Genomic DNA, 16455 nt, shown 5'->3' on the forward strand with positions numbered 1-16455 from the left:
GATGAAATGCACAGATCAGTCAAAAACCAAAAATAACACACTTTGCAAGCAGTAAAAGAAGTAACAACAACAATCCCCCACTTGTGTTTAGTTGGGAAATGAGAGTGAAGTACAGTGTCTGTTTGTGAGCATGACAGAGACACACACAGGGTGTAAGAATGACAGAGTTTTTCACTGCCAAACTCCCTCCATCCCCTTCTCTCTGTGTGGAGAGAGGGTGCAGGAGTGGGGGGAGAGGGACACCCTGACATCTCCCTCCCACACACTGCACAGAAAGCAAGAGGCTCCCAGGGGAGCCACTCCAAGGCAGTGGGAAGGAGCAGCTTGACAGTGGGTGGAGGGGCAACTGAAGTGTCAGCACTTGGCTTCCAGGCCAAACCAGTCAGGATCCCCTGTCAGAGGCTCCAAGATCTACTGGTAAATCTTGATCTACTGGTTGGTGTCCACTGTCTTAATACATTTAAAAAGCAGAAGCTCAGCGGCGGGGACCAGGCGTGAGCTGGGAATCAGTTGATTCCCATCTTGCACCTGGTCTCCCAGCTACACCTCTGCCTTTTAAATGTATTAAGACCCTGACTACTCAATTAGATGATTACCCACAATTTAACATCCCTTATTTACATAGTGCCTTTCATCCAGAAAGATCCAAAAGATCCTTACAAACAATATACATAAATCACCACTATACTATAGCCATCTCAGGGTATGTCTACACTACCCCGCTAGTTCGAACTAGCGGGGTAATGTAGGCATACCACAATTGCAAATGAAGCCCGGGATTTGAATTTCCCAGGCTTCATTTGCATAAGCGGGGCGCCGCCATTTTTAAAGCCCCGCTCGTTCGAACCCCGTGCCGCGCGGCTACACGCGGCACGAACCAGGTAGTTCGAACTAGGCTTCCTAGTTCGAACTACCGTTACTCCTCGTGGAATGAGGAGTAACAGTAGTTCGAACTAGGAAGCCTAGTTCGAACTACCTAGTTCGTGCCGCGTGTAGCCGCGCGGCACGGGGTTCGAACGAGCGGGGCTTTAAAAATGGCGGCGCCCCGCTTATGCAAATGAAGCCTGGGAAATTCAAATCCCGGGCTTCATTTGCAATTGCGGTATGCCTACATTACCCCGCTAGTTCGAACTAGCGGGGTAGTGTAGACATACCCTCAGAGAGGTAGCCAGAAAACTTGCATCAAACTGCTCAGCCATGCATGGAGAAAAAGTTTTGCCCAAGGTCATAGGAGAAAATCTTTATTCTTGCAAAAAAAACCCACCAGAAAGTCATCCTGTCCATGTGGAACACATAAAGCATCCAGTTTTCCTTAGAAAATATTCAGGAAACAAGTAAAATTTAATTGTACGGGTTATCCTGAACCAAAAATATGCAGTTAAAAATCCATCTTATTCATTGTATGGTAGTTTTTTTGCTTAGGTACACGTAAACAGCAAATTATACCATTTTGGCTTCCCTTTGTCACTTTGTCTTTGTTTCCATTTCTGTTGTTTTACTGATGCCCTTTGTTGTTTCTCATTTTGAGTCACTAACAGTTTCCTGATTCGTGCTTTACAATTTCCTTCTCAATAGTATCGAGTGTTCTTTCTGTGTTTTCTAAAGCTTTAAAAGTGAGGGTGAAATTGAATAATGTTTTTTTCTAAAGTGGGAGAAGGAAATTGTTTCATAGGACTTAGTAACACTTTTGCTGCTGCTGTATATTGTTTTATGATATTGTGTTGCATGTTACAAGTCAGTTACTCCTTCTGAAAGAGAACCCAAAGCCCACTTGAAAAACTGAAATGCTCACTTGTCTAGAGTTTCCATAGAACACAGTGAGTAGCAAAGGAGGGTCCTTCTTGTGGCTTTTATGTAGAAAAAAAGTAGAAAGCATTTACTTTCGACTGACTATCCTATGGGTATTACCCACAGAAGAGGAGAGAAGGAATAAACACGGGTCATGATTCTGCCATTCTTATTTATAACCTCTGAAGAGAAAGCAAAGTAGGCCTACTTAGACTCTTTGTCTTCCTGGGCACAGTATGGGTGAGAAACTGTGCAGACTGGGGGGGAAAACCCACCTTGATCAGGAGGGAGAGAGACTCAGATCTCCATTCGAGAAAGGTGGTGGCTGAGGAACCGGAAGCCTAGAGTAGGTGGCCTGAGGGAGCTGGTCCCTGAGGGAGAATACAGGTGCAATTGCTCTGTACTGTGACAGTGAAATCCTCAGAGGCAGATTCTCTGTAGCATTAGCATCTGCTTTGTGCAGAAGAGTTTGGGAAAGGGAGAGTATCCTCAGGAACGGATTAGAGCTGCCTGGCTCTTTGCTGCAGTCCTGAAGCAGAGAAACATGGGAGCAGTTCTTATTTGCACCAGTTGGCCTTGATATCCTAAGAACAATGGAAGCTTGGGTCTGCTGAAGTGCATAGTGCTCTAGGCACTGCTTCTTCCCACTCCCATCATGTCCCTCCTGGCTCCTGAGATACTCCCTGTGCAAGGGGCTGCAACGTGTGTATGGGTGTGCAGAAACAAATTCCAATGGCTTTTTGTCAGTAGGTTCTCATGCCAGGAGTATCCCCAGTAGGGAAAGTGAAGGAAGTTTCTGAGGTTTGTGCCATTCTGCCTCAGCTATACAAGGAGGTATACAAATGGCTATGCATGGCTTCTCCCTGCATGGCTAGCCCATTGTGCTGGCCAGTGTGTAAGCAAGGGTGATCCATGGCTCTTACCAGCTCCCTGTACCTCCTTTTCCATTGCAGTGAATTGCTCCTTATGGGAAGAGAGGGGAGAAGTGACTGAGTATTACTACCTGTGCTCCCCCATTGGGACAGGGGATGCAATACATGTAAATAGGAAACTCATTTTCTCTCCCCCTCTCCACAGAACAGCCACAAAAATCTAGCTGAGTGTAGCTGAAATTAATTCACACTAATGCTGATATAAACAGTGCTAAATATGAAAGAGAATTTTAAACCTCTTTAGAGCTATCAAACAATTGCTTATTAATCAAAGCAACATGTAATGGAGGCTAGGAAGCTATGTAAATTGTCCCAATAATGAGACTTTTCTGTTGTCTATATTAATTCATAAAAAAAATAGTTGGGGTCAGCCAATTAAAGACATTTACCAACCAATGTGAGAAGTCTTCTTCCAATTAAAGAGACTCAGGTCAGTGTGGTTGCCTTGAGTCTGAATGTCCTTTTTTTTTTTTTTTTTTTTTTTTTTTTTGTTGGGTTCCATTAGAACTGTAATGTTTTATTTTTTTGTGTCTTTCCTTATGTCCGCCTGTGGCGGTGCTTTGCTAAGCAGCCTTTGCCGTCTGTAGCACCAGATGGTTGCAACCAGCTATGTTGATCTAATTCCATCCATTGGCTGACTTTGATTAAAAGACAGATGGTTCCTTCTCTCTTTTCTTACCTTTACCTCATTTACCTATCATTTCACTGTGTCCTGTGCAAAAATTCCAGACCCACATATTTGCCAGTTTAGCTAGATTCATTCTAATAAGTTTCAGACGACTCTTTGGTGCCTTTGCTTGATGTAGGATTTTCTCCACACAGAGTGCTTTCAAGTCTGGTTTTCAAGCTACATATGTTTTAATATCCCAGTTGGTCTCAATATATTCTCAGTGACCCACTACAATACAACATGACTTCAAAGAAGCCAAAGGAGTTGGGAGACATTGCTTAATTTCCCTATTGTTCAGCTGTTCATTTTTTGGCAATTAACATCACCAGGTGTGTAAAGAGCTCTGTGGTGCCAATGCCAATACTGACACAGAGGAGAGACTTCTTGATGAGAACTTTATACTTCCAGTACTTTGCAAGCTGTCCATCATAACCTTTTTTTTTTCCTGGCGCCTACACACAAGTTGAAGTGTTCAAACTTATTTCGAGCACTGAAATCCATAATAACAGATGGGAAAGTGTCTTAGGGAACTATGTACTGTGTGCATACTGAAGGAACAATTTATCAGTCTAAATACTCCAAATGTCTGTCTTTGTCAAAGAGTACATATCTGTGGTTAGGACAAGGTGCCAGTGGTAATCCGTAACCTAAATTTTAACTTTCCCAAAACCAGGAGCGTATGAAGTGAATTATACTCATCCCATCCACATCCACTGATAATTTACTAACCTTGAATACCCTTGCCCCTGTATTTCTCACATTACTTGTTCCCACTCTTTAGTCTCCAAAATCATCCTTTGCCCCATTGACATACTCCCATTGACTTCAAGGAGAGCTGCACCTGATTGCTGTAGGTCTGAATTTGGTCTAATCTCTTCCACATAGTGATCCTGTAATCTCTCTTGAACTTTACCAGTGAAAGATTCATTTTTATAGCAAGTGACAGCCCTTTTATCCCCACAACACTGAACATAGTTTGAACTGAATTCAAATTAAAAAGAAAATGGCATATGTACAAAGAATTTAGTTCTATGATCTCTTTCCAACATTCAGGGTTGTATTAAGTTAAGCTAATACTAATATTGCTACATTGTTTTTACTTTATTTTAGGTAGTTTGCATTTTCAAGGAGGGGGAATAAAGATACTTTAACAGGTTCATAATAAAGACATAGCTCCCAGGGAAGCATCCCCTTGTGTTGTGGTGTGAGCTAGCAATGAAATCTCCATGGCTGATGATGGTGTGTTCAGATCAGTCTGAATTAGGAGCAGATTGGTCTGAATCAGGAGCAGCACTGTTACATAGTAGGGAAAGATAGTGGAACTAAACTAATGATGAGCAAACCTCAAAAAATTAGAAGCTCCAGATTTCTAATATTTATTGCTTTCCATTAGAATAAAAATATTCTGAGAAAAGCCTTTCAGTACTTCTACTTTCATAGTCTTGGATAGAAAGAGAAAATGCAGAGGTGGGTGAAAAGTTATTGGCTACGTCTAGACTGGCAGGATTTTCCGGAAATGCTTTTAACGGAAAACTTTTCCGTTAAAAGCATTTTTGGAAAAGCGCGTCTAGATTGGCAGAAAGCTTTTCCGGAAAAGCACTTTTTGTAGAAAAGTGTCCGTGGCCAATCTAGACGCGCTTTTCCACAAAAAAGCCCTGATCGCCATTTTCGCGATCGGGGCTTTTTTGCAGAAAACAGTACTGTGCTGTCTACACTGGCCCTTTTGCGCAAAAGTCTTTCGGAAAAAGACTTTTGCCCGAACGGGAGCAGCATAGTATTTCCGAAAAAGCACTGACAATCTTACATGAGATCGTCAGTGCTTTTCCGGAAATTCAAGTGGCCAGTGTAGACAGCTGGCAAGTTTTTCCGGAAAAGCAGCTGATTTTCTGGAAAAACTTTCCAGTCTAGACACAGCCCTCAAGGGAAGACGTTTTCAGCTTCTCAGAAAGAAGTTAAAAGGTTTTGTGCAAGTTTTTCCTAAAGGTTTAGGATAGATTTTATTTTATTCAAACTCATTCGTCCATCCTCAGGTTAGAGAGAGAAAGGAGAATGTATGCTCACTCTTTGGGAGTCTAGTAAGTTGTTTCTTTGACAAGAGCCCAGATGAGTCTCATATGGTCAAGTGAGTAGGATGTTGGAAACCACTTTTTTTTTCTTTTGGACCTCTGTCCATAAATTCTGTGCATAACACTCTAAAGAATTCAATTTATTTTTTGGTTAAAATATTTGGTTGCCAAAGTGGGGCATAAGAGATGATGGCCTTCTGTTCAAGCGTGAATTTCAATGCAAATGAACAGAGCCCTGCTTACCCTATGTTAATATGTGCTGTATATTGTGAAATTTCACTTTGTTTTCTGTACAGTTAGTGGTAAAACATTATTAATATGCCACATCTGCTACTAAAATGAGGTATTCAATTGTATCTTGGCCCCCAGTATACACGTAAAATTATGTTTCCAGTCTAATTGTCAAAAACAGAAAAGAAAAATCATTACTTTTGAGAATATGAAGAATACTCTAGACCACACTGGAAAAAAAAGAAGACTGGGTTTAAGCAATAATATCTGTATATCTTTAAGTAGATGTTTAGAAAAAGGGCAGTGAAATCAGACAATTGATCATAAGCATTTTTTAAAATGGTCTTTTCTTTCCCTTTTTCCTTCCTCAGTTTGTTGTGATAATGTTCTGGAGCTTCTATATCTATGACAGAGAAGTGATTTACCCAAAGCTTCTTGATAATTTTATACCAGCTTGGCTGAATCATGGAATGGTGAGTACAGTGACACAAGCACTTTTTTGCATAACAAAATTTTTTACAAAACTGGTTTCACTATGTAATCGTTCATGCATATCTCATACTAATGTCTGTAAAATTCTGATGAAAGAGCACGTTAATGAAAGATGAAATTTGAGGAACTATAAAATCTGTTCGTAATTTAAGTCCCCGATTCTACATTCAGAATGGACTCCTGCACTTGATGGGAACCTCCACACACAAGTCAGTGAACCTATGCACCAGAAGTGGCATAAATTAGTATAGTTTATGGAACTATGCAGATTTATATTAGCTCAGAATATTGCCCTTACTGATCACAATGTATGATTGTTAGACCTATTGAAGGAATTAATATGACTACATCACTATAATTTGTGATGAAAAATGTTTTAAGAAAATGCTGGAAAGTGAGAAGTTTGTTCAAGAAATTAATTTTAGTGGACCCTTTGTTTATGGTTAAAATACAAACAAAGTGCTAACTGCCTAACTATGCTGAAACTGAGTAGCAGAACCTATGTTAGACTACCTTTTGAAAATGTGAGAGGATGTGTGTGGTTTTTTTTAAAATGCTCTTGGAGAAAAAAATGGTGTCTCTGCTACAGTAAAAGTGGCATATTGTTGTCCCATCCCTTTTTCAAAAAACAGTGATTTGTCTCTGAAAAAGTTCGTTATTCTTGTTAGCCTTCAAAATAATGTGGCATTTTGTGGATGAGGTAAAGCATTTGATTGAGAGTCCACTTTGTTACTAGGTGCTTACTGCATTATATGCAATACTGAGGTTACGGATTTCATCCTTGTTTCATTAAGCTTCTCTGACTGGGCCTGTGTGAGATTGTATTATGCCTTTCCATTGGCACCAGAATGTAGCAACCATTGGCTCTGTTAATGTATAGATACAGCAGAGGCCGTCCTTCAAGGTGTGTGCACTGCATAGTCACAGCAGATCAGAACTGCTCACAAATTTGATCTTGAAAAATTGCTTTGTGTTCCAGCTAGTTATTGTTTCCCTAAAATGTGAGTATAAGAAGTCTTGGAATCACTACAGTTATACAAAGCTTTAAAGTGTCTATGAGACACTTTGCCATTGTATATGCCAGTTTTAGAGGGTAATATGATTAGGGATGTAAGCGACTAATCAACTAGTCAGCTATCCGATAAGCAAAAGCTTATTGGATAGTTGACACACTAGTCGCTTCCCCGCCTTGCTGCCTTTATCACAAGGGGGAGGGAAGAGAGAGGTACTGGAGGGAGCCAGCTTAAAAGTGGGTTCCCCCCAGCTCCAGCTCTGTGGGAGGGGGTAAGGGCATAGCAGCGGCCAACTTTGAAATGTACAAGAGTCCCCAATAGGGCTCTTATATGTTTCAAAGAGGAAGCAACGCCTGGGGCCAGCGACTCCCCCGCTGACCCTGGGTTCCATGTGGTGTGTTAATCCCGCTGGGACTCTTGAATATTTCAAAGCAGAAGCACTGCAGAAGCGCCATATATTTCAAAGCAGAAAGGTGGGCTCTCTGCTGGCCCCAGACTCCACGCGGCATGCCAGATTTGAAATGTACAAGAGTCCCCAGCAGGAGCTCTTGTGTATTTCAAAGAGGAAGCACAGCATGGAGCCTGGGGCCAGCGCAGGACTCGAAGTCCCTCACTGCCTCCAGGCTCCATGTGGCACTTCCGCTTTGAAATGCAAAAGAGCCCCCGCTGGGGACACTTGTACATTTCAAAGTGGAAGCAGCTGGAGCCCGGGGTCAGCGGGACTCCCCACTGGTCCTGGGTCTCCATGCAGCGTTTCTATCTTTGAAATGCACAAGAGCCCCTATTGGGGTTCTTGTACATTTCAAAGGCACAACGCGGTAGTTCTTATCGACTCATTGAATAGTCAAAGGAAATTCCATCTACCAGTCAACTAGTTAATTAATTGAAATTTAACATCCCTAAATATGATGTAACATGATCTCTTACTGGTGGGTCTTTCCATGTCTGTTCAGACCTCGCCATCATTTTTTAGATCATTCATTAAGCAATCCCAAAGGCTGCCAGGTTGTGCATGCATTCATATTTTCCACTCAGCATCATTCCAACTATAAGGACATTCCTTCCAGGTTACATCCATATATTGAGACTGTCTTCCTTGTGATATTTTTTTTCATGGACCTTCATTGGGAAGATGACACTGTTTTTTTAGGAAGACTCATCATCCAGACCACAAATATAAAGAGCAAATTAAGCCCAGGTTCTGAAGAAATGTAGATTTGCTGAAACATTTGAAGAATGTTTTGTTTAAAATCTTTGCACATTGTAGCATTTGCTGAAATGAATTGCATGCAAATGTCTAAGGCATTTTTTATTTTCATCTTTCAGTATCGTAGGAGGCATATTTGAACGTCTTTTATGAAGGAATTGTTTGCCTTGTCAGTCTGTTTATCCAAGCATTCCTTTGGCTGGGTCACAAGGAAGTCTTCTGGCTTTTGGGCTTTTCAGCATCTTTTAATCTAATTTTATCTGATGTTTTACCCATCATATTATCTTCACCAGCTTTCATTCTAATTCATTCTGATGTGTTGCCTATCAGAATATGATGTTTGGGGGATTTTCTTCTGAAAATAAATATCTTCTGCTCTTGAAGACCCCTCAGTGTATTAGCACTTTATTTATGAGCAGGGCTATCGTTTTGACATGACGGGTTTTAGGAAATGTCACAGGGGTGATATTGGTGAAAAGGGCAGAAGTCCTGGCAATATAGTTTAGAAAAGTCAAAAGTTACTAACAATATTCTGTACCCAAATTAACATTTATTTGCCACATTTTTAGTACATTTTGATAACTTTTGAAAACAAGAGTTGGTTTATTGGAGCCAAACTTTATAAACCAAAGCTCACAGAGAAGACTTACGACCTCAAAGGAATGAAATCATTTATTGAGGTTAGGTCCCCTGAAGAGCAATTGATGAGATTCTGAATTATTTTCCCATTCAGACCAATGGCTCAACACTCAATGCTCAGCAACTTCCTCCAGTGTTAACACTACAGCTGGTTGGGAAATACCAGGAAACAAAATCATTTGCAGTTTGGGGCTTTGTCTTAAAATGAGAGAGTTTAAATCAAAATGAAAATTTCCACATACACTAAAAATTGTTTTGGCTGAAAAGCCATTTTTGTTGCTTTGACAACTCTAAGTCCCAGTTAACATCCTATTGACCCTACCCTTTGACTTGCAAAAATTCCTTAGTGGAAAACATTTTGGATTTTTTTTTAAATGGGAGATACCATGAAATCTGCAGTTGCCTTGGTAACCACACAGGGTCTTAACCCGGATTAATTATGCTCAGTAATAGTATGGGCATATAGCCAAATATTTGAGGATTATCTTATTTTAGATCCTCATTAGAGGAATCTGGGGTTTCTTTGGTGCAGTCCCACAGAGTGAACAGGCATTGATCACTGCTCCTTCTGATGTTAGTCCTACCTGGGTTTTTAGGCCAGCCAGAATTAACTGCAGGCACAGCAGCTGAAGAGGAACCCCTGTTGATTCCTCCTGACAGCAGTGAAATGCATCTATAATGTATTATGGAATGGTGGTAGCAGACCCTAAGATGAGGTTGGAACTTTCTTCTCAGTATATGGCTTATTTTTTAATTATCTTTGTATCTTCCCCAAAAATAAAGAGGTTCCCCTGACATATTTTGGATAGCCTCTCATTTGAGAGTTTTTCCCTAGCAATGTTACCAAATATCAAGATAAGAATAGTATTTTGCAAATGTATCTGTCTTTCAAGTAGTAAACATTTTCCTGACTGGCTTGGCCTACAGACTCTCCATTTGTTTCGCTTCCTGATGCTGAGACTATTAGAGCTTTGGTAACCACAGCTAAAGGTGAGTGGGACTAAGAGGTGACAGGCCTAATGGTGAAGAATTACAAAACTATATAACAAAGAGCTTCATAATAAAATAAAGAGCATAGCAGGATAGGCAGGAAAAGGGCTAAGTAAGAGTTTATTAAAGCAGGGATAGAAATTGAAACATTGGGAGGGCCTTGAGAAGAAAGAGTGTTTTCTCTCTCCAAGCCCAGGCCAGAAGAACTGGAAATGGATGGTATGGCTCAGTGGTGCTGGAACAGTGCAGTGTTATAGGCATAAATGATGTATTTGGCTTGTTACTACTGTAAGCCAGAGCGTGTGGTAGCACCCCAAGTCCCATCACCTCTGGTATTGATATACTGCTGTAATGAGGCTTTGTAAGTGATGGATACTTTGCCCTTTTACTATCCTTTATTTTTCTCTTTTTTTGGAACAAGTTTAATGAGTTCAAAGAGCAGAAATTATGAGCTGTCTCCATATGAAAATACAAAGAATCTTGTGGGAAATGTGCGCTGCCTTTATGGTGCTAGAAAGCTGATTATTGTATGGATCATGCACCAGTGTAGTAATGTATAATGTGATGTTCTCATTTTTTATGCTGCTTATTCTTTGGTAGTGTTTATTGAAAACAAAATGATTACTAAAAAGACAACTTCGCTCCCTTAAGTTTAAGTGAGAGCATACATGCCAAACAGGGCCAGGTAGGAAACATGGAAATGAATTATGGCATGGAGTTTGTCTACAATGAATACTTGCCCAGTCTTTCTTACAGATTCTCTCTCCTATTCTTTATTGTCAGCTCATGTTAAAGAATCAGACAATTGAAGGGCGGGGAAGTCCTGTCACCTGTCCCATTATTACTTTTATTATAAGACACATCTTACAGATTGGTTCTGGAAAAGCACAGGATTAATGCCAGAAGAAAGCAGTTAATCAGCTGTCTTTTTCATTCAAGAATAATTCATGCCAGTGCAGAAATAGGGAAGCTACATGAAAAATTCCTTGGATCAAAGCTGATCATGACCTGGCCTATATGGAACAGGTGAAAGTTGTTGACAAACCATCAGTCCAGGTGCTCCATAGCAGTCTCTGTGAGGTACTGCTTACTACTGAGATGACCTGTGGGTTTTTTGTGTTTTGTTTTTGTTTGTGTCATCCAAATTGTCTTGCATTAGCATGCTGCACCCAGTTCCTTTGCAGACAGACTCTAATAGAAGACTGTGAACTAAAGTACATTTATCATTTCATACTATTTGTATAAGAGCACCCCCTTTATGGGGCATTTTATTCAATACCCCTATCACGGCTAACCTCTGAAAGGCTTGCTGGAAGTGAATTGTAATGTAGTCTCTCTGCTTGGTTGATACCTAAAACCCATGTTAAGCATCTCAAGGATCCTGCAGTTTAATTGATCTCTCTCTCTCTCTGTATGTATGCGATATATAAATAATCTGGAAGGTGATAGAATTGCTGGGCCCCTGGGCAAGGTGGAAGGGGCTGGCTTCCTCCCCTTCCCCCATTGGTGGGCCTGATAAATAACCAGCAGAGGCTGATTATAAAGATTCAGAAATAGGACCTTCAATGCTTCAGAGTATAGACATTTTGCCTATGGCATTAATTGAAACTTCTACTGATAGAAAGCACAGAAAGTATACAATTAACTAATGAATCCTGTTTCACACACAATAAATACCCGTTACTTGACTAGTTGTCTAAATGATAGAATACCAAATAAGTAGACATCACTTGTGTACCCAGGATATTTAGTTCAAACACTGAAAATAAGTTCCTGGCTTTGAACACTTCTTGCCTGTTCATGCTGGGTTATGCTGCATCTCCTGATATATCTCCTCATTATCTTCCAGTTCCACCACTGGCACATGAATACAGAAGTATAAATTATCCCCACATGCAGGGAAGAAAAACAGCAATGACATAAAAACTGTTCTTGGTTTTCGGTTACTTATGGGGGGTGCTTGGAAACTGGATGTATGTCAGAACTTATGTCAGTATAGCATCCGTAAACTGAGAGAAGCAATTAGATAAAGAAAACTAGATTATCTAAGTGACATCTCCCGATGCTCCAAGAAGATCTTTTACCTAATACAGAAAAGCACAAGCCATTTTCTGTAAAGTTGGTTCTGTGCCTTAACAACATTATTCACCTGCCAAGTGAGATTATTCATTGTAGTGTGTATTTGAGATACAGCTCCTTGCTGGACATATGTGTTGGGTGCTCTTGATTATCTGTCATTTCCAGTTGGTGCATTTTGCGGTCTACAGGAAACACACACAGCCTTCTCCAAGGCTTATAAAAGAAACTAGAGTATAGCAATAACATCTCTATTAATAACATACTATTGTAATAATCTCCAGACAAAATATGCCTTTGTGAGGTATCATTTGAAAACGACTAACTCACTGGACAGTAATATCATGATGAAATGTGTGTGGTAACATTATACATAAAGTTATAAACCTAAACTGAAATTAGACCTGAACTGTGCTTTCCAGACCTGTTTTTCAAAGACAAAAGAAAAGTTGACACTTCTAGCCAGGCATCACAAAAAATTATGGGCCAAGTCATTTGCTAAGGGGTCATCCTTTGTCAAGAAAGCTGGGTAGGGACAAACAGATCATCATTTTAGCAGACTAACATGAAACCTCTTTCACCATCATAACCCATGTCTCTGCCCTTTCAGTGGGAGTGAACTTTTATCTCAGGAAAAAGCATTTCACAGAGTAAGTGAAGGATAAAAGTAAGGGGCAAAAGCATGCCAAGTTCTCTCTCCCTATCCTTTCTCTCTTTCACCTAAGATCACAAAAGAAACCCAGTTTTTGGGAGCAGATCCTGGCCTGGTTGTTTGGTCAGCAATGTTACAGGGAACACGTGGTAGAGGACTTCCCTTTGAATTACATCTAGTTATGTATGTTTTAGTATTATGAAGCATTTTCTCTTCATTCTTCTTATAATCATTTCTAACTCTAATGCCTTGTCCTTGTACTCACTTAAAACCTCTCTTATAGTTAAATAAACTAGTTTTATTCTTTAATCAAAGCTAATTCAGAGTTTTGGTTAAACTGGGCTGTAGAGGTAACTCATTTAAATTTTAAAAAATTATAAAAAAACTTTTTAAAAAGACAATCTTTCTAAAAGTGCACCAAAAGACTAAAAAACATTAAAAAGCTCATCCAAAAAGTCAAAAATAAAGTTTTAAGCTAGCAGTGTAGGAGAAAGATTGGATAGCTAACAGTCAGCAACTACCTTAAATTGTACTTAGCCATCCAATCTTTCTCCTGCATTACTAGCTTAAAACTATTTCCATAAATAAATTAAAATATTGTGTTCAACCTGGGACTTTCAGTATCCAAACAAATATGTATCAGTGGAGAAAGAGTACATTAGATGTGGTCGTTGTATTTGCAATTTCCTACGAATGTTAGCTGTATGTTGATTTAGCTGTCACATTCTGAGTACCTTTCCTAGACCTGATGAAGAGCTCTGTGTAGGCTCGTAAGCTTGTCTCTTTTGCCAGTAGAAGTTGATCACTAAGGGTATGTCTACACTACAAAGTAAATTCAAACTAACAGCCGTTAGTTTGAATTAACTTTGATAGGCGCTACACACGCGAACCGCTAGTTCAAACTTAATTCGAACTAGCGGAGCGCTTAATTCAAACTAGGTAAACCTCATTCCATGAAGACTAACGCCTAGTTCGAATTAACTAGTTCGAATTAAGGGCAGTGTAGCCACTTAATTCGAACTAGTGGGAGACTAGCCCTCCCCAGCTTTCCCTGGTGGCCACTCTGGGCACCACCAGGGAAACTCTTCTGCCACCCTCCCGGCCCCGGAGCCCTTAAAGGGTCACAGTCTGGATATGGTGCCTGTGCCAGGTGCAAGCCTGCCAGCACCCAGCCAGCAGACCCTGCACCTGGCACAGCTCGAGCCAGCCACCCGCTCCCACCCAGCCCTCCGCGTCTTCCCGGGACCAGGCTGGCGGCTCCCAGGAGCCTGCCCAGGTCTGCAAGAGGCGGGCGCCCACCTGGTCTAGTGCAGACATCGTGGACCTCATCCACGACCTCCGCACTAGGCACAGGAAAGTGGCCGTCTAGGGCAGGATAGCTGCCACCCTGGCCACCCAGGAGCAAGTTTGCATGAAAATCAAGGTGGTCCACTGAGACCCCCGACCCTGAGTCCTGAGCTTAGAATGGCCGTACTGGGTCAGACCAAAGGTCCATCTAGCCCAGTAGCCTGTCTGCTGACAGCGGCCAACACTAGGTACCCTGGTGGGGAAGGACCAAAGACAATGACCAAGCCATTTGTCTCGTGCCATCCATCTCTAGACTTCCACAAACAGAGGCCAGAGACACCATTTCTACCCCCTGGCTAATACCACTCCATGGACCCAACCTCCATGACTTTATCTCACTTCTCTTTAAACTCTGTTCTAGTTCTAGCCTTCACAGCCTCCTGCAGCAAGGAGTTCCACAGGTTGACTATTTGCTTTGTGAAGAAGAACTTTCTGTTATTAGTTTGAAGCCTGCTACCCATTCATTTCATTTGGTGTCCTTTAGTCCTTCTATTATGGGAACTAATGAAGAACTTTTCTGTATGCACCCTCTCCACACCACTCATGCTTTTATAGACCTCTATCATATCCCTCCTCCATCTTCTCTTTTCTAAGCTGAAAAGTCCCAGTCTCTTTAGCCTCTCTTCATATGGGACCTGTTCCAAACCCCTGATCATTTTAGTTGCCCTCCCCTCTCCCACCCTGTCTCTTCCCCTCTCCCACCTCCTTTTCCCAGTCTCCCCGAGTTTTGTTCAATAAAGAGTCCTTTATTTTGTACATCAGGAAGGGGGGCTAGGGAGGGGTAAGTGGAAGGAGGTGAGGGAGGAATGGGGTACGAGCCCCCAATGGGGAGGACTGGGGTGGCTCTGCGGGCTCCTCGGGTTGGAAGCTTTCCTGAAGCCCCTCGACTGACCCCCCCCCCCTCCCGGATGGCAAGTGCAGCCGGTCTGATGGCCGAGTGCTGTGATGTGCCAAGTGTGGGCATTCAGGGCACTCCAAGCCAGGACTGCTTTGCTGTCCCTCATCGAATTAGACAAGTGAGCGGGGAACCCCTGAGAACTGTCTGTCCGGGGTGGGGGTCGGGTCCCTTTAAGCACAGCCCTCGGCTAGCCTGAGACAGCAGCTCCACGCTCTAAGTCCTAATCTGATGCCCTGCTGGCACTGCTTCCGGCCATCCTTAACCCCAGTTCAGGGTCCACTCAATGGGGACATGCTAGTTCGAATTAGCAAAATGCTAATTCGAACTAGTTTTTAGGTCTAGATGCACTAGTTCGAATTACCTTAGTTCGAATTAACTAATACGAATTAAGTTAGTTCGAATTAGTGCTGTAGTGTAGACATACCCTAAAAGATATTACCTCACAGACCTTATCTCTCTAATATCCTGCTCCCAACAACTCCCGATGTTGGTTTTTAAACTATGATCTTTAGGATTCAGAGTCACTCCTTGTTGATATAAAAATTAATATCTTTTAGAGCTATTGCTTGAGTCTGTAGACTCGCAAAGTTAGTACTGCTTTGGTTCATACTTGGAAAGCACAAGAAGGGCTATCAACTTAATTTTAATGAAAACGTAAAAGTCTGCAGAAATTGAGAACTCTGCACACCATAGAGGTGACAGATAGAGTTGCTGCCCAGCCAAGCTTACTTTGTAAATGAACAAGGTTGTTATCTGAATAAAAATACTACTTATCATGGTACTTAAGTCTGAGCCTCACTTTCAGAATGAGAGCAGTTCCAGTGAAGCCATTGAAATACCAGATAAGAACTACCAACTACATCAAAGCAGTGGTCCCCCCTACTCCAATATCTTATTTTCGGCATTACCAAAGCAGATGCTTCAGAGAACAGTGCAAAACCCTTCGGCTCACATGAATAGTGATAAGCGCATGTTTAGAGCCTGTGTTGAATCAGGGTAAAATTTACAGTATTTCTTGCCTTTTTTACCAGTGTCTGTCTTTCTTTGCTATAACAATTACAATCGCTTTAGTTTATATACAGAGAGGTTTGTTTGTTTTATTTGGTTGATCTGGTTTGTGTTTTGCTGGGCTTGTTTGTTTAAATTGTTTGTTTTGTTTTTGAGAGGATTATCTGTTTCTTGTTACTGTCAGGTAGTATTGTAATTGTGCATAAAGTCTAAAGAGAAACTAGACATAAAAGAGTACATAAAAACTTTAAAAAGATAATTTTTCTAAAAGCGCATCAAAAGACTAACAAAAATTAAGTGAACCAAAAGGTCAAAAATAAAGTTTTAAGCTAGCAGTGTAGGAGAAAGTACAATTCAAGGTAGTTGCTGACTGTTAACCATCCAGTCTTTCTCCTACATTGTTAGCTTAAAACATTATTTTTGACTTTGTGGGTGCTCTTTTTAAA

General features: G+C 41.2%; 1 protein-coding gene across 7 annotated transcripts in view; it reads left to right on the forward strand.

The window, feature by feature from the left end:
• The window catches only part of AIG1 (androgen induced 1), a 211172-nt gene that overhangs the window by 64852 nt on the left and 129865 nt on the right, over positions 1–16455 (forward strand). For 6 of the 7 annotated variants that reach the window (XM_075924341.1, XM_075924340.1, XM_075924337.1 and 3 more), the window contains one exon: positions 6059–6160. In XM_075924341.1, coding sequence (XP_075780456.1) covers positions 6059–6160 — 102 coding nt within the window. Of the gene's footprint in view, positions 1–6058; positions 6161–8518; positions 16300–16455 lie in introns of those variants that run through there. The other variant, XM_075924342.1, reaches the window with a different exon arrangement.

This window comes from Pelodiscus sinensis, chromosome 3 (genome assembly GCF_049634645.1).
Source record: "Pelodiscus sinensis isolate JC-2024 chromosome 3, ASM4963464v1, whole genome shotgun sequence".
Classification (NCBI taxonomy): domain Eukaryota; kingdom Metazoa; phylum Chordata; order Testudines; family Trionychidae; genus Pelodiscus; species Pelodiscus sinensis.